The sequence below is a fragment of the Erythrolamprus reginae genome, chromosome 4 (assembly GCF_031021105.1).
Source record: "Erythrolamprus reginae isolate rEryReg1 chromosome 4, rEryReg1.hap1, whole genome shotgun sequence".
NCBI lineage: Eukaryota > Metazoa > Chordata > Lepidosauria > Squamata > Dipsadidae > Erythrolamprus > Erythrolamprus reginae.
The window spans coordinates 3,255,919-3,274,740 of NC_091953.1; the positions used below are offsets into that span (position 1 = coordinate 3,255,919).

General features: G+C 42.6%; 1 protein-coding gene across 1 annotated transcript in view; it reads left to right on the top strand.

The window, feature by feature from the left end:
• FCHSD2 (FCH and double SH3 domains 2) overlaps nt 1-18,822 on the top strand; it is a 163,630-nt gene that overhangs the window by 120,047 nt on the left and 24,761 nt on the right. The window contains exons 10-11 of the mRNA XM_070751513.1: nt 1,518-1,613; nt 4,136-4,207. Of these exons, the coding sequence (XP_070607614.1) occupies nt 1,518-1,613; nt 4,136-4,207 (168 nt within the window). The remainder of the gene's footprint in view (nt 1-1,517; nt 1,614-4,135; nt 4,208-18,822) is intronic.

Here is an 18,822-nt window from a genome sequence, read left to right on the forward strand (position 1 = left end):
TCACCTTTTGTCGCCTTCATTAGAAAGACCACGTTACAGTGTTCCCTCGATTTTCGCAGGGGATGCGTTCCGAGACCGCCCGCGAAAGTCAAATTTCCGCGAAGTAGAGATGCGGAGGTAAATACACCATTTTTGGCTATGGAGAGTATCACAAGCCTTCCCTTAACACTATAAACCCCTAAATTACCATTTCCCATTCCCTTAACAACCATTTACTCACCATTATTAATGGGACTCCCCATTGAATAAGACACTTAGTGATCCTGATATTTATAAACATAATTATTTATTAACAATAATTAATTTTTTGTTATTTATTTGCAAAAAATTATTAGTTTGGCGATGACATATGACGTCATCGGGCGGGAAAAACCCGCGAAGTATTTTTTAATTAATATTTTTTGAAAAACCGTGGTATAAGCTATCCGCGAAGTTCGAACCTGCGAAAATCAAGGGAACACTGTATATTATTACTTGTTCTATTGTTTTCGTCTTTTGAATCGGATATGCACTTTGGAGAATTACCTGGAAACCACTTTCAGGCAGTTCATTATTATTAAACGAAAAGGATAGAATCGGATTAGACACCATTTCGGAATTTCAAATTAATTTGGGAAAGGAAGCTCTTTTGGAAGAAGAGCAAGTAAAATATAACTGCTACTGGATTCCCCAAATGTTAAACAAATCCTTTTTCTTTCCTTTTTTTCGGTGCCGTCATAACTTCAAATGGTCACTGTTCTGCCTGACTGACTCGGCAATGCGTAATAGTCCAATGAAAAGAAATCAAACACACACGTGCTCTGCTAATCAGCAAACTTGTATTAGATAAACAATAATAGCTTACTCACAAAACAGTTCTTCATGTCCAAAAACAATGCAAGACTTACTTCAGCCGCATACAAAAAACACAGGGAAAAACAAACAAAGACAACCTGGAATGAGCAAAGACATTTCAGGAGTCCTTTTGAATCTTTGAAGCAAACAGCAAGTCCCAGAGTTTTCACCTCCCACTGGTCTGAAAAAGCTGGGTTGAAAACTCCAACGGCACAGAAACTTCGAAGCAGGAACCACAAAACAACACAGATAAACAGCCACAGTTTGCCTTGGCCCTTGTTGCCTTTTATCCCTTTAGCCCTCATTAAGGGGACCACACCCAGCCCAGGTGCTCCTATAATGATTTGTAATACTCCTTAAAGCGATCCCTTCTTTGCATAGCTCTTCGGCTACGTAGATCAATATATTGATCTGCAGACGAACTCAGGGGGGAAAGACTGTCTGAGGGACTGCAGTCCAAGTCCCCTGGGCTGTCTGCTGAATCCTCCTGGCTGGCTGCCACATCTTCCTGGCTGTCAGCCAGGCTTTCACATTCACTTTGTGCCGTGTCTCTCCCATCTGTGGGAGCAACGGCTGGCCCAGGCCCAAACACAACAGTCACTAAACGAACCGTTGTAAACCGAGGACTTAACCTGCATATGAATCCTTGACGATTTCTGACCGGATGCTTTTCCTCTTTCCAGGTTGTGCGAGATTACAATTTTCAGCTCTTCTTGCAAGAAAACCCCGTCTTTCACAAGCCCCAGGCCTTCCAGTTCCAGCCGTGTGACAGCGACACCGTAAGCACACTTCTAACACTCCTCACGTTGGGGTTTTTTTGTGTGTGTATGTGTGTGTGTGTACACTTTCCATTCTGCAAGGGGAACAAGGGCAAAAAAGAATGGACGGAGGCAGACGTTTGCATGAGTCTCCTGGAGACGAATGGAATGTACAAAACCGGAAAAATCACCTGGTGTTTTTTCACTCCCTCTAATTTAATTCCCCATGTTGGCCTGAAGGATTCTGGGAGTTGAAGTCCACCAGTCATGAAAGGAGCCACAGTTTCCCTTGCTGGCTCAAGGGATTCTGGGAGTTGAAATCTACCAGTCATAAAAGAAGCCACAGTTCCCATTGCTGGCTCAAGGGATTCTGGGAGTTGAAGTTCACAAGCCATAAAAGAAGCCACAGTTCATAAAAAAAGTCCACAAGTCATAAAAGAAATCACAGTTTCCCTTGCTGGCTGAGGGATTCTGGGAGTTGAAGTCCACCAGTCATGAAAGGAGCCACAGTTCCCATTGCTGGCTCAAGGGATTCTGGGATTTGATGTCCTACTCCTCTTAAAGTGGCTAAAGTTGGGAAGTACTGCCCAAAGAAATGGGGTGTGTTACTATACTTCTCCTTTAACTCCTCCTTAAAATTTCTGTTTGCAGAAATCAAAATTAACATCCCCCTCTTTCTTTAAGTGGGCCTTTTGATCTGAAAATGGGATTATTTTTTCTCTGATTTCATTTTAGCCGCTTAGCCTTCTTGGGCCACCCTATTGGAAGAGAAAGAAACTGGTTTTGCTTAATTCAGTTTAATAACCGATAATATTCTTTCCTATCAAAGCAGCCGGTTTGTTTGTTTATTTGTTAAGTTTGTAATGCCGCTCCTCTTAACAATAAAGCGATTCCGGGCGGCTTAAAAAGATGCAAAAATAATTCACATTTTAAAAAGCTAAAAAAAAAAAGCCTAAAACATGGGTGAAATCTTTTTCTTAGCCCATCAAATTAACTACTGTACTTTTCAGAGTATAAAACACACTTCCCAACCCCCTAAAAGAGGGTGGAAAAGTTTGTGTGTACCCACGTGTCCCTATTTCGCCCCAAACACGCCCTTTTTTTGTGAAAAACGGGCCGCGCAGAGGCTTTGGGAGGTGTCCAGAGGGCTCCTTGGGGCTGGCAAGGACAAAAACTATTTTTTTCTTGTTTAACTTCTTCGAAATCAAGGTACGTCTTATACTCCAGTGCGTTTTATAGTCCTTAAACTACGATATCCTGATTATTCAGCAGATGATCAGAGAAATCCTTCTTCTTTAAATAATAAAGGAACTTGTGTGTATATGCATGAATTTCCAGTCTATCCCTTTGTTTCACATTCTGGAACTTCTGCAGAACTTCAGAAATTGTTTATGTTGAGCACAGTTTACGAGCAAAGATGGTCTAAAAACTAATTAGCCATTAAAAAAGCGATTATCTGCTTTGTTTCAAAGAATTAACTCCAATTTATATTTGAAAGATTTACGCCTCGAAATATTTGCAAGCACATGCATCTCTGGCTCAATCGGTGTCCCTAGACAGCTAAAATGTAAAAAAAAATAGTGATTTTTCTGGGTTTTTGCTTTATTTTTCTCATTTCCTTTTATTTCTAAGAGACAGAAAGCACTGATTTAATGCAAGAATGATCCTGCAAGGCGCCCAGAGTCGTTTTATTACGAGACAAGCGGCAAATCATTTCAATAAAAAAATTAATAAAATAAGTTATAAATTTTACATACAACCACAGCAGCTAGATTACCTATGCCCATCAGAAAATATACCTACCTCCTCCATGGTGCTTAGGAAAATACTGGAGTGTGCAGAAATGTGCAAATTGACGATAGGAGATTCATGGAAAAGACCACATAGAATTTTACAAAATATAAATAAGATATGCAATTGGATTAAACGAAACCCAGAACTAAAAATTGGGTTATAAGGACAAAGATATATTGAGAAATATCTATAGATGTTCATAGCCCTTTCTCTATAAGTTGAAAATAAATTACAGATAATAATACGCCTACAAACAGAATAAGTAGACTATTAAATGTATATATAGCGGTAGATATGAAATGAATGTCCTGACAATGCTGTAAATGTATTGGATTATTTATCATTGTTGTTTGTAAATATTTGTATTTGTTTGTCCTCGTTGTGTGTTTGTTTTGTTTGTAGTTTTTTTAAAAAATGGGATTCTTTTTTAAAAAAGACTTGTGGACTTCAACTCCCAGAATTCTCCAGCCAGCCATGAATGATAGAGTTGGAAGAGGCCAGAAAGGTCATCTAAGTCAGGGGTCAGCTATGCTGGCTGGAGAACTCTGGGAGTTGAAGTCCATAAGTCTTAAAAGTTGCCAAGTTTGGGGACGCCAAGGCTGAGGATCTACGAAAAGACCGCGGGTTGCATTGTCTTTTGACTAACCGTATTGACCCGTGTTTGCCTTGCAGTTCTAACCGTGTTGTGTGTGTTTGTTTGTTTGTGTCTGTGTGCGTGTGTTGTCCTTGTGCCCACTTTTGACATGCAGAGTTTTAGTGCCGTTCAGCTGGTGGATATTGAGCCCTCACTGGTCAGTGCCCTGAGAGTGACCTTAGTGGAGGTATATGCCGTCATCTCACCGTGTTTACCCATGCCGTGGTTTCCGTTCTCATGCATGATGCGCCCCAGGTTATGACGCGACTGGCTTCCGGGGCCCCTAGTGGCCCCACAAATGCATTGCAGGTTCCGAATTCTCGATCCGCTTCCCCAAAAGCTCCGTGGCGTTAAATGGGGGAAGAAGAAAAAATATCCAAATTTATTTCTTACAGTGTTTGTTGCTCTTCGAGCTTGGTTGTATTCCTATATTTTATTCTATTCTATTCTACACTGCTTAGAAAAATAAAGGGAACACTTAAACAACACAATATAACTCCAAGTAAATCAAACTTCTGTGAAATCAAACTGTCCACTTAGGAAGCAACACTGATTGACAATCAATTTCACATGCTGTTGTGAAAACTATATATACAATATTAATATTAAAACATCAAGAAAGGGAACATTTTTTAAAAAAAATAATTTAATTGCTAACATCTTCTCATCGTTCCTATCATCCTTTTTCCTCCCACTTAGGACTGTATGACTGTAACTTTTTGCTTGTATGCTAAGATTTTTATTAATATTGATTGTTTCTTCATTGTTTATTTGACCCCTATGACAATCATTAAGTGTTGTACCACATGATTCTTGACAAATGTCTCTTTTTCTTTTATGTACACTGAGAGCATCTGCACCAAAGACAAATTCCTTGTGTGTCCAACCACACTTGGCCAATAAAGAATTCTATTCTGTTCTATTCTATTCTATTCTACTCTATTCTATTCTACATTCTCTTCCCTTCCCTTCTCCACTCCTCTTTTCTATTCTATTCTATTCTATTTTAACATTATTAACACAAAACAAGACACACAGAACTCAACCAAGCAGCAACCTTACTTACGGCCATGCGTTTAGTGACTTTCAAAATGACAGCGGTCTGCGGAGAGGGGCGGCATACAAATCTAAATAATAAATAAATAATAAATAAATAAATAATAAAAGCGGTGATTTAGGGTCGGTCCTCACCCTTACGACCGTCACAGCATTTCTCGCGGTCACCTGATCCAACGGTTCAGGCGCTTGGCAACTGGCATGTATTTATAATGGTTGCAGCGCCCCCCCAAGGATCATGTGATCCCCTTTGGTGACCTTCCCAGCTGGCTTAAGGCCAAGGGGGGGAAAAAGTCAGTGGGAGAAGATAGATTTGCTTACCGGCCCTGTGTGCTTCACTTAACGACGGCAGCGGTTTGCTTAACAATCCTGGCAAAAATCAGGCGCGAGAATCACTTTGCCTCGCGTAGAAATGTTTGGTTAAAAACTGTGGTCGTAAGTCACAGATCTTCTGCTTGGAAGTCCACGTTTATCTCTCTAATATTTCATTTCCTTTTTCTGGAGAAGTCTGCAGAGTGGGGGGGAAAAATAGGCTGTGCTGTCTTCCCCCCCCCCCCCCCCCCCCGGGGGCACATTAATAATGTGATTTCTAAGAAGCGAGAATGGAGAACTGCTATGCATTTGGCCACATCATTTTCATTTTATTATATGGAAGCCAACCCTTCGAGGAAGTTGCTTGCTTGCTTTCCGTGGAATATTATTGCATGGTTATTTTCATTGGGCATCATCGTGCCTGAGACATTGCTTGGAGAATCATCTGTGTCTTGCAAGAGTCCCCAAACTTGGCAACTTTAAGACTCGTGGACTTCAACCCCCAGGATCCTCTGGGAGTTGAAGTCCACAAGTCTTAAAGTTGCCAAGTTTGAAGACCTCTGTTTTTACTGCACTTGAAAATCAAAACTCATTTTCTCAACAGGAAAAAAAAATACCATTCTTTACTGCAGTTGAAACAATAATCTTCTGCTCCAGTTCCACTCGGTTCTGTTCGGTCGCTACCGGCCCGTGGCACTCCAACTCGTCCAGGCTCTGACGAAAAGAAGTAGCAGGAAAATACTTAGCGCTTAAAAAGAGAGAAAAACCGAGCTGTTGGTATTTGGGAGAGATTCGGAAATAGATCGTCCCCTTCTTAAGCTGGGATTCCCTTCCTCTAAGGCAGTGTTTTTCAACCAGTGTGTCGCGAGACATGGTTAGGTGTCCCGCGAAGCTCAGCAAGAGAGAGAGAGAGAGAGAAAGAAAGCAAGAAAGAGAAAGAGAGAGAGAGAAAGCAAGAGAGAGAGAGAAAGCAAGAGAGAGAGAGAGAAAGAGAGAGAGAGAAAGCAAGAAAGAGAAAGAGAGAGAAAGAAAGCAAGAGAGAGAGAGAGAAAGAGAGAGAAAGAAAGAAAGAGAAAGAAAGCAAGAAAGAGAAAGAGAGAGAAAGAAAGCAAGAGAGAGAAAGAAAGAGAGAGAGAAAGAGAGAGAAAAAGAGAGAGAAAGAAAGCAAGAGAGAAAGAGAGACAAAGAAAGCAAGAGAGAAAGAGAAAGAAAGCAAGAGAGAGAGAAAGATAGGCAGGGAAGGAGGGAGAGATAGAAAGAGAAAAAAGAGAGGAAGGAAGAGAGAGAAAGAAAGAGGGATGGAGAGAGGAAGGAAGGAAGAGAGAGAAAGAGGGAGAGAAATAGAGTGAAAGGGAGGGAGAGAGAGAGAGAGAGAGAGAGAATTTTTTTGTCCGAACTTTTTTTAGCGCCCCCCCCCTCCCCGGTTCAATGTGCCCCATGATTTTGTATATGTAAAAAATGTGCCGCAGCTCAAAAAAGGTTGAAAATCACTGCTCTAAGGCAGTGTTTCCCAACCTTGGCAACTTGAAGATATTTGGACTCCAACTCCCAGAATGCCCCCTGCCCCCAGCATTTGCTGGCTGGGGGTTTCTGGGAGTTGAAGTCCAAATATCTCCAAGTTGCCAAGGTTGGGAAACACTGCTCTAAGGCAAGGCTCTTCAGACTTGGCAACTTTAAGACTTGTGGACTTCAACTCCCAGAATTCTCTAGCCAGCTGGCTGGAGGATTCTGGGAGTTGAAGTCCACAAGTCTTAAAGTTGCCAAGTTTGAAGACCTCTGTTTTACTGCACTTGAAAATCAAAACTCATTTTCTCAACAGGAAAAAAAAATTCTTTATTGCAGTTGAAACAATAATTAATGTTAACATCAAACTCCCCCCTTCCTAAGCATTTTTGATACGCCTGACTAGGGTGCAGAGTTTCAGGCTACCACAATTTGTGGTTCTTGATCTGGGAATTTTTTTTGGCTTTTCTTTGCTCGGTGATTTAAGTGGCTTTCCAAAATGACAAGCGAAGCTTTTACAGCTTGGGTGGGGTGCATCTTCAGTTCAATATTCATTTATCATCACTTCCGGCTAAGTGGTTAAGACACCATCAGAAACCTGGAGAGGGTGAATTCTAGCTCCGTCTTATTCTCGAAAGCTGATTGAGTGATAGTAGGCCACTCACTAGGAGCTGGTAAGTTCTAGTCCCGCTTTTAACAGCTGGCTGGATGTCTCTGGGCCAGTCACCAGGAGACAGTGAATTCTAGTTCGACCTCAGGCGTGAAAGCCGGCTGGGTGACTTTGGGCCAATCACCCGGTGACTGCAAGTTCTAGTATTGCTTTAGCCATGAAAACCAGCTTTGAACCAATCACCAGGAGACAGTGAGTTCTAGTCCCACCTTAGGGAGGAAAACCAGCTGGATGACTTTGGGCTAATCACCAGGTCACTGTGAATTATAGTATTGCATTAGCCATGAAAACCAGCTTGGTGACTTTGAACCAACCTCCAGGAGACAGTGAATTCTAGTTCCACCTTAGGTACAAAAGCTGAAGGGTGACTTTGGGCCAATCACCAGAAGACAGTGAGTTCTAGTCCCACCTTAGGCAGGAAAACCAGCTGGGTGACTTTGGGCCACTCACAAGGAGACGATGAATTCTAGTTCAGCCTCAGGCATGAAAGCTGACTGTGTGACTTTGGGCCAATCACCAGGAGACGGAGAGTCCTAGTATTGCCTTAGCTATGGAAACCAGCTTAGTGACTTTGAACCAATATCCAGGAGATGGTGAATTCTAGTTCCGCCTTTGATACGAAGGCTGACTGGGTGACTTTTGGTCCAGTCCCCCTCTCTCAACACAACCCACCTCACAGGATTGTTTTTATGGAGGAAGAAGGGCTATTTTATATGACTGCCGCCTCGAGTTGCTTACCAAGTAATAAAAACGGGATAAAAACATACCCATTTTTTAAAAAAAATAGACACGGGAGCTGCGAGTGCTCTCGGTCTACCCTGTTTCCCCGAAAATAAGTCACCCCCGAAAGTAAGACACAAGAGATGTTAGAAACTGGAAATGGAACAAGAAGCAATGGGTGGAAACTAAACAAGGAGAGAAGTCCTGACAGTCAGAACAATTAATCCGTGGAACAACTTGCCACAAGAAGTTGTGGGTGCTCTATCACAGGAGGCTTTTAAGAAGAGATAGAAACATAGAAGACTGACGGCAGAAAAAGACCTCATGGTCCATCTCGTCTACCCTTATACTATTTCCTGTATTTGATCTTAAAATGGATCTATGTTTATCCCAGGCATGTTTAAATTCAGTTCCTGTGGATTTACCAACCACGTCTGCTGGAAGTTTGTTCCAAGGATCTACTACTCTTTCAGTAAAATAATATTTTCTCATGTTGCTTTTGATCTTTCCTCCAACTAACTTCAGATTGTGTCCCCTTCTTCATTGAAAAAAAAATAAGAGATCCCCTGAAAATAAGACGTAGCACATCTTTGGGAGCAAAAATTATTTTTTAATTTAATTCTGCCCTTCTTCTTTGACCATATAAATTTCCGAATTTCCTTGTGTCTCAAAAAAGGTTTTGTTTAAGTTTGTTGGCGCGACTTGAAAAAGATATAGAAATCTTGGTAAAATATTGGATTTGATGGCAAATATTTTTCCCATCAAGGATAGTTTCAATTTGGACCATCTTGTTAGATCTTTTTGGACGTCTTTGAGTAATTGGTCATAATTATGTTTTTTATGGTGCTATAAATTGAGGTCATCCATACATCCAAGTATTTAATTTTTCAACTGTTTTTATATTAATCAGATCTTCAAGAATTGTAGTTTGTTTTAGGGTTATGTTTTTAATTAGAATCTGAGTCTTTCTCTTGTTAATTTTTAAACCAGTTACTTCTCCAAATTTGTATATTTCATTTAGAAACATAGAAACAGAGAAGACTGACAGCAGAAAAAGACCTCACAGTCCATCTAGTCTGCCCTTATACTATTTCCTGTATTTTATCTTACAATGGATCTATGTTTATCCCAGGCATGTTTAAATTCAGTTACTGTGGATTTACCAACCACGTCTGCTGGAAGTTTGGTCCAAGAATCTACTACTCTTTCAGTGAAATAATATTTTCTCACGTTGCTTTTGATCTTTCCCCCAACTAACTTCAGATTGTGTCCCCTTGTTCTTGTGTTCACTTTCCTATTAAAAACACTTCCTCCTGAACCTTATTTAACCCTTTAACATATTTAAATGTTTCGATCATGTCCCCCCTTTTCCTTCTGTCCTCCAGACTATACAGATTGAGTTCATGAAGTCTTTCCTGATATGTTTTATGCTTAAGACCTTCCACCATTCTTGTAGCCCGTCTTTGGACCCCTTCAATTTTGTCAATATCTTTTTGTAGGTGAGGTCTCCAGAACTGAACACAGTATTCCAAATGTGGTCTCACCAGCGCTCTATATAAGGGGATCACAATCTCCCTCTTCCTGCTTGTTACACCTCTAGCTATGCAGCCAAGCATCCCACTTACTTTTCCTACTGCCCGACCACACTGCTCACCCATTTTGAGACTGTCAGAAATCACGACCCCTAAATCCTTCCCTTCTGAAGTTTTTGCTAACACAGAACTGCCAATGCAATACTCAGATTGAGGATTCCTTTTCCCCAAGTGCACTATTTTACATTTGGAAACATTAAACTGCAATTTCCATTGCTTTGACCATTTATCTAGTAAAGCTAAATCATTTACCATATTACAGACCCCTCCAGGAATATCAACCCTATTGCACACTTTAGAGTCATCGGCAAATAGGCAAGCCTTCCCTACCAAACCTTCCCCCATGTCACTCACAAACATATTAAAAAGAATAGGACCCATTTAATAAGATCGGGGCAGTTTCTATTGGATCTTGTACTATGAACAAAAATTAATATTAGACACTGTCTTATTTTCAGGGAAACAGGGTAGCCAAGAGGTCCCCAAACATGGCAACTTTTAAGACTTGTGGACTTCCAACTCAACAAGAATTCTGGTCGTCAAAGCCCACGAGCTTTTAAAGTGGCCACGTTTGAAGACCCCTGGCGTAGCCCAACAGAAAGATTTTTTGCAAAATTTCACAGCAAAAGGATCTGTTTACCCTTAGCGAATCTCATTGCAAAGACACAACGCTAATTCGGGAAGGATGCACTTGGGAGTCCAAAGACACACACACACACACACACACACAAGCAAAAATGCAAGCTAGGGAACATTTATTATTATGCCCGCTAATGCAAAGATAAGCATATTTCCAAGGGGCCAGGAAAGAAAGGAAATTCGCTGGCGTTTTTTGTCCGTTTCCTGATCCGCCTCTTTCCTTAAACAGCATGTGAATCTGTGAGGAAACAGCCCTCGACAACCATACATACAGGTTGGCAAGAAAAACGTTCCAAACAGCTTGCTCAAACATTATTGAAGTTGTCACTTTTCCTGTTTTGGTCGATTTTTCTGCCTGCTATGGTATTTAAATGACCCCCGTCACTAAGTTGGAGATGGGGGTTGACTGCAACTCGTTTGTTATTTTAAGAGCAACTCAACTTATTTTTCTGCCAATGCAATACTCAGATGGAGGCTTCCTTTTCCCCAAGTGCATTATTTTACATTTGGAAACATTAAACTGCAGTTTCCATTGCTTTGACCATTTATCTAGTAAAGCTAAATCATTTGCCATATTACAGACCCCTCCAGGAATATCAACCCTATTGCACACTTTAGAGTCATCGGCAAATAGGCAAACCTTCCCTACCAAACCTTCCCCTAAGGTTTGTTTACTTGTTTAATTTCCCCCCATTGCTTCTTGTTTTACCCTCATGTGCTTTGGAGAATAGCCTGACTCCCTCTTCTTTGTGTGTTTTTAAAAAAAATATCTTTATTAGCTATTTACATTCAAAACAGAAAAAGAAAAAAACATAAACAAACATGCAAACAAGAAACATTACATAATAAAGCATAATGCTTTATACAAAAATTTACATTGGTATCAGAACTTAACATAAATGCCAGCTGTTTGGCTGGACCTTGATGTTTCCAGCTTATTTATTTACACCCATTTCATTTCCTAATTTCATTATAAATTAACCTCCTTAAATTGCCTTGTTTCTATCTCTCTATACTTCTTCCCTAGGGTTATATTTATAGTTTATAGTTGATTAGATTTGTATGCCGCCCCTCTCCAAAGACTCGGCATTTAACTGCGAATTAGTGGTTCAATAAAAGTCTATGGTTACGTTTGGTAACAGTTTCTCCATTTTCCCTTATTTTCTTTTGAATATGCAGTGTCAAAGTTTTATTATTATTTTTATTTATCCAGATATACCACCTGTCCCAAGTACTATGGATTCTCTATTGTCTCTGTCCTGTAACTCCTGTGTTAGTTTGATCCACCTTCTTTGGGTCAACCCCTAAGATGTTGGAAGGCTGCTATCCTGTCTCCCCTGGTCCATCTTTTCATTAAACTAGCCCTGCCCAGTTCCTGCAACCGTTCTTCATATGTTTTAGCCTCCAGCCCCCTAATCATCATTGTTGCTCTTATGATTCATTTCAAATCAGGCTGGAACTGGTGACTCATTCTTTTGCTAGAATATATAAAGGAATGATACATGCCGGTCCTCGCAAGACAAGACAGGATGACCTGTCCGTGGATTTAAGAGAACAAACAAAGTCTACGGTCCTCTCGAGAGAGAGAATAAAAAGGGCCGAGAAGGAACTGAGCTCAGGTGGACCAAGGTGGTCCTAGAATGGATCCCACTGGATCAAAAGCCCCCACGAAAGAAACCCAGAACGAGGCGGAGACATCAGTAAGTATTGAAGGCCCAATTGGGAAGAAAAAATTCAAGGGTTGGAAATTGGTGGAAGAAGCCTTCATCCTGCAGTGGGCAGACAATGGCTAAGAGATTATCATGATGACCATTACGATAACAGCAATAGCCATAGCATTTAGACTTACAGTATACAGTGATCCCCCGCTCGTTGCGAGGGTTCCGTTCCAGGACCCCCCGCAACGAGCGGGTTTTCGCGAAGTAGCGCTGCGGAAGTAAAAACACCATCTGCGCATGTGCAGATGGTGTTTTTAACTTCCGCAGCGCTAGCGAGGAGCCGAAGATTGGGGGCGGCGCGGCTGTTTTAAAACGTCGCCGCCGGCATGGGGGGCTTCCTAGCAGCCCCCCAAACCCGGGTTGGGGGTCCGGGGGGTGCTGGCAAGCCCCCCATGCCGGTGGCGACGTTTTAAAACAGCCGCGCCGCCCCCAATCTTCGGCTCCTCGCTAGCGGGCAGGCAGGCGGCGGACAAGCCGTTCGCTGGCGCTCGCTCTCGCCGCTTTCGAGCTGAGTCCTGAAGCGAATTCGCTCGAAAGCGGCGAGAATGAACGGTGTGGGCGGGCGAAGGGCGGGCGGCAGCGAGGAGTTTGCGTGGGCGGTGGGGAAACTCCTTGCTGATGCCCGCTGCTCGCCCTCCCGCCAGCAAGAGGGGGAAGACCCAGGGAAGCCGCCCAGCAGCTGATCTGTCGGGCGCGCATGCGCAGATGGTGTTTTGACTTCCGGGTTGAAAAATCGCAAATTACCCTGTTCGCAATGGTCGGGGACGCAATAACCGGGGGATCACTGTATACCACTTCACAGTGCTTTTACAGCCCTCTCTAAGCACTTTACAGAATCAGCCTCTTGCCCCCAACAATCTGGGTCCTCATTTGACCCATCTTGGAAGGACGGAAGGAATAGCAATAACATTGAGACTTATACAGTGGTCCCTCTACTTACTAATTTAATTCGTTCCGTGACCAGGTTCTTAAGTAGAAAAGTTTGTAAGAAGTAGCAATTTTTCCCATAGGAATCAATGTAAAAGCAAATAATGTGTGCGATTGAGGAAACCACAGGGAGGGTGGAGGCCCTGTTTCCTCCCAGGTGATTCCTAGAGAGGCCCCACGGAGGCTTCTCCCCACCTTTTCCGGCCCTGTTTCTTCCCAGCAGATTCCTAGAGAGGCCCCACGGAAGCTTCTCCCCGCCTTTTCTGGCCCTTTTTCCTTCCAGGAGATTCCTAGATATGATAGCTCTCGCAGCTGCATTCTGCACGATCTGAAGTTTCCGAACATTTTTCAAAGGTAGCCCCATGTAGAGAGTGTTACAGTAGTCGAATCTCGAGGTTTAAACCCCGCGGATCTCTTCGGACGGTAGCAGCTAAATCAGATGCTTTGCGACCCCCAAAATAGCCTCCTTTCACTTCAGCTGATTTGGGAGAAGTCGGCAGTCACCCCATTCCGTTGGATCAACAAGGTTGTGAAGGCACTCATTGACCGAAAGAGAGAGGGAGGGAGGGAGCTTTAAATATATGTATTTATTTACATTCATCCTGAAACAGTGGAGCCCGTAGATGTTTGCCAACCTTCTTTCAAAGATGCTTTCTTCAGCTTCCCTTTAAACCTCAATGCAGCCCCTGTGAAAAAGCCCAGATCCTAAACGCAGCTGCCGTGGAAGTTGGCTCAGTTACACAGAAAAGCCAAATGCAGGGGGCTCTTTTCTGCGGGGTTGGGGGTTTTTTGGGGGGGAGGCTCTTTTTCTATTGTTAACCCAAGAATACTTTACCTATCTAATTTATTCCTTCCTTCCTTCCTTCTTTCCCTCCCTCTTTCCCTCTCTTTCTTTCCTTTCGTTTTTCTTTTGTTCTTTCTGGGGTAGATGGGAGAATTTCTCTCCCTCTCTCTCTCTCTCTTTCTTTCTTTCTTTCTTTCTTTGATGGCAGAATTCCTTACTCCCTTACTCCTCCTTCCTTCCTTCCTTCCTTCCTTTCTTTCTTTCTTTCTTTCTGGATTAGGTGGGAGAATTCCTTCCTTCCCTCCCTCCCTTTCTTAGTTTCCTTCTCCTATTTTCTTTTGTTTTTTCTGGGGTAGATAGGAGAATTAATTTGTTTCTCTCTCTCTCTCTCTCTCTCTCTCTCTCTCTCTTTCTTTCTTTCTTTCTTTCTTTCATGGCAGAATTCCTCCCTCCCTCCATTTTTCTTTCTTTCTTTCTGGATTAAATGGCAGAATTCCTTCCTCTCTCTCTCTTCTTTCTTTCTTGCCTTCTTTTGTAAATGGGAGAATTAATTCCTTCCTTCCTTCCTATCTTAAAATTAAGCAAGTGTCCAGAAACCTTAGAAAAAACACTAAAGAATCCTTGTTTAAAAAAAGATCTTGAGATTCAAAGTGAGAAGAAGACCACGTGGGCAATCAATTCAACAGTACCCTGAGTGGCAGGGGTTTTATGAATTATAAATTCATACCCTCCCTATATATCTACGTTTGGATCAGAAACATGGATGGTCTTTACCAAACGGTACATAACCCCACTTCATATCTTTCCAAGCCAGTGGTTAGATGTTTCCTTTTGATGGCCTGATGCTTGGCAAGCCATAAATGCTTGTTTCTGTTCAGGGTTTTCTAAAATTAAAAAAGAAGAACCCCACAGTTCCAGCTGCCGTTTCCTTGTGTAGAGTTTCTGTCTCAGATTTTGTATTTCTGGGCAGGTAGGTGAGAAACGCCACTTTCTTGTGTGAATAATTCTCCCAAGGATTGAATTCTATTTACAGGTTGTTATTTTGTCACTCTGTCTAGTATGTTTACGATCAGCGTTTGGAGATACTAAAAATTGGGATTTTTCAAACTTGGCAAGTTGAAAACATGTGAAGTTTAGAGCTGCCAGAATTTCCCATCCAGCATAAATTCTGGAAATTTTCTGTAATAATTTTATTGATAGGTAGGTAGGTAGGTAGGTAGAATATGATAGAGAGGAAGACAGATGATAGAACAGAGACAGGTAGATATATGATAGATGGGTGGGTGGGTGGGTGGGTGGGTGGGTGGATGGATGGATGGATGGATGGATAGATAGATAGATAGATAGATAGATAGATAGATAGATAGATAGATAGATTAGACAGACAGACAGACAGACAGACAGAAAGACAGATAGATTTTCATCCTCCATTAATACGATTACTGCAACGCTCTCTACATGGGGCTACCTTTGAAGAGTGTTCGGAAACTCCAGATCGTGCAGAACGCGGCCGCGAGAGCCATCGTGGGGCTTCCCAGATTCGCCCACGTATCTACAACACTCCGTGGCCTGCATTGGTTGCCGATCAGTTTCCGGTCACAATTCAAAGTGTTGGTCATGACCTTTAAAGCCCTACATGGCATTGGACCAGAGTACCTCCGGAACCGCCTGCTACCGCACGAATCCCAGCTGCCGATAAGGTCCCACAGAGTTGGCCTTCTCCGGGTCCCGTCGACTAAGCAATGTCGTCTGGCGGGCCCCAGGGGAAGAGCCTTCTCTGTGGCGGCCCCGGCCCTCTGGAATCAACTCCCCCCGGAGATTAGAACTGCTCCCCACCCTCCTTGTCTTCCGTAAACTACTTAAGACCCACCTATACCGCCAGGCATGGAGGATTTGAGACACCTTTCCCGCAGCCTTATTATAATTTATGTTTGGTATGTATGTGCTGTTTGGTTTTTAATTATGATAGGGTTTTTAGCTTTTTTTTTAATATTAGATTTGTGCCAGTATAACATTGTTTTTATCGTTGTTGTGAGCCGCCCCGAGTCTTCGGAGAGGGGCGGCATACAAATCTAATAAATTATTATTGTTGTTATTATTATTATTATTATTAATAACTTTTATAAATAAACTCATATCTAATACTCCTTCTGTGTCCTATTTTCCCACAACAACAACCCTTTGAGGTGGATTGGGCTGAGAATGAGGGAAGGACTCGCCAAAAGTCACCCAGCTGGTTTTCATGCCTATGGAAGAACTAGAATTCACTATCTCCTAGTGATTGGCCCAAAGTAGCTTTCATGTCTATGGTGGAACTAAGGAAGGTATGGTAGGGAAGGTTTGCCTATTTGCCGATGACTCTAAAGTGTGCAATAGGGTTGATATTCCTGGAGGCGCCTGTAATATGGCAAACGATTTAGCTTTACTAGATAAGTGGTCAAAGCAATGGAAACTGCAGTTTAATGTTTCCAAATGTCAAATAATGCACTTGGGGAAAAGGAATCCTCAATCTGAGTATTGCATTGGCAGTTCTGTGTTAGCAATAACTTCAGAAGAGAAGGATTAGGGGTAGTGATTTCCGACAGTCTCCAAATGGGTGAGCAGTGTGGTCGGGTGGTAGGGAAAGTGAGTAGAATGCTTGGCTGCATAGCTAGAGGTATAACAAGCAGGAAGAGGGAGATTGTGATCCCCTTATATAGAGCGCTGGTGAGACCACATTTGGAATACTGTGTTCAGTTCTGGAGACCTCACCTACAAAAAGATATTGACAAAATTGAAGGGGTCCAAAGACGGGCTACAAGAATGGTGGAAGGTCTTAAGCATAAAACGTATCAGGAAAGACTTCATGAACTCCATCTGTATAGTCTGGAGGACAGAAGGAAAAGGGGGGACATGATCGAAACATTTAAATATGTTAAAGGGCTAAATAAGGTCCAGGAGGGAAGTGTTTTTAATAGGAAAGTGAACACAAGAACAAGGGGACACAATCTGAGGTGAGTTGGGGGGAAAGATCAGAAGCAACATGAGAAAATATTATTTTACTGAAAGAATAGTAGATGCTTGGAACAAACCTCCAGCAGACGTGGTTGGTAAATCCACAGCAACTGAATGTAAACCTGCCTGGGATAAACATAGATCCATCCTAAGATAAAATACAGGAAATAGTATCAGGGCAGACTAGATGGACCAGGAGGTCTTCTTCTGCCATCAATCTTCCGTGTTTCTATTATGGAAATCTAAATTCGACCCTTCAGACGGTAGGTTTAAAGGTCTTTCGTTTTTAGGGCCTCTTTCATACCTGCCTGTGCAAGATCGTTTGTTGGCACAGAGAAGACCAAAGGCCAAAATTATTACCAGGACAGGAGGTTTGATGGTCTCCTTCCTTTGCGCTGCCAAAACGTTGCTTTCTGAGTTTCCCGGCATCCGTTGCTGCTGTGGGGTTTCTCTCTCTGCTCTTCCTTGTTCCACATTTTTATTTTTTATTTGGGGGGGGGGAGATATTCAGGAATTTTGGTTGGAATGCCCTTCTCCCTCTCCCTTCCTTCCGGGTTGGCTCATGTGCCAAAGACGTGGTGGTCGCAGCATCACCGGGGGTCTTTCTCGACCGGCCGTTGATGCGAGAACCAAGCCATCCCAAACTCCCATCGCATGTGCTTGTTGGGTGGGAATGTGTGGGGCTGGGTGTCTACAACCCCCACTTTTTGGAGGGGGGGTAAATGCATGGACCGAGTTGGGTAAGTGGGTTGGGATTTGCGCAGAATCTTTCGCATTGTTTCGCGCCATTCAGTGATTGGTTGCGGGGCAAACGCCCTGCGGGAGCGAGAGATTGAATCTCTGGAGCATTGATGCTGCCTCAATGACCTTTTTCACCTGCGGCAAGCGAGGGGGGGTCCCTTGGGCGGCTTCTAAAATGACTCGTTTAATGGGTGACGGAACTCTCAGTTAGATTGAAAGAAAGAAAGAAAGAAAGAAAGAAAGAAAAAGAGAGAAAGAAAGAAAGAAAGAAAAAGAGAGAGAAAGAAAGAAAGCCCTCTTTAATCATGCAGACCCTTCCCTCTCCTCTTCTTTCTTCCGTTCCTCCCTCCCTCTTTCTTTCTCTCCCTTTCTGTCTTTTTATCTGCATCTCTCTCTCTTTGTCTCCTTTCTTTCTTTCTCTCTCTCTCTCTTTCTACCTGTTTTTCTCTCTCTCCCCTTTTCTCCTCACTTTCTGTCTCTCTCTTCCATTCCTTCTTTCTCTTCCTTTCTTTCTCTTCCTCTCTTCTGTCTCCCACTTTTCTTTCTTTGATCTCACTCTCTCTGTCTTTTTCCTTTCTTTCTCCTTCTCTTTCTTTCTCTCTCTTTTTCTTTCGTCTTTCTCTCCCTCTCTTTCTGTCTGCCTGACTCACTTTTTCTTTGTTCTCACTCTCTCTCTGACTCCTTTTTTTCTTTCTTTCTTTCTTTCTTTCTTTCTTTCTTCCTTTCTTATTTTCAGTCCATCCCCTCAGTTTTCCTTCCTTTCCTTCCTTCCTCCTCCCTCTCCTCTTTCTCCCTCTCTGTCCTTCTCTTTCTCCCTCCCTATCCCTTTCTTTCTTTCTTTCTTTCTTTCTTTCTTATTTTCATTCTTTATTTTCCTTTTTTCTCTCTTTTCCTCCCCTGACCTTTACTTTCTTCCTCCTCTCCTTCTCTCCGCTCCTCTTTCTCCCTTTTCTCTCATCCTTTCTCTCTCTCTCTCTCTTTCCCTCCCTCCCTTTCTCCCTCCCCGTTGTTTTCCCCAAAAAAAGGACAAATTGTTCAGTTTTTCCATTCCCGTTCAGTTTTTCCATTCCCCTCCCTCTTCCCCTCCTCCTTCCCCAGCCACCAAGGTCATGAACACGCAAGGCTTTTCCTGTGCTGGACATTATT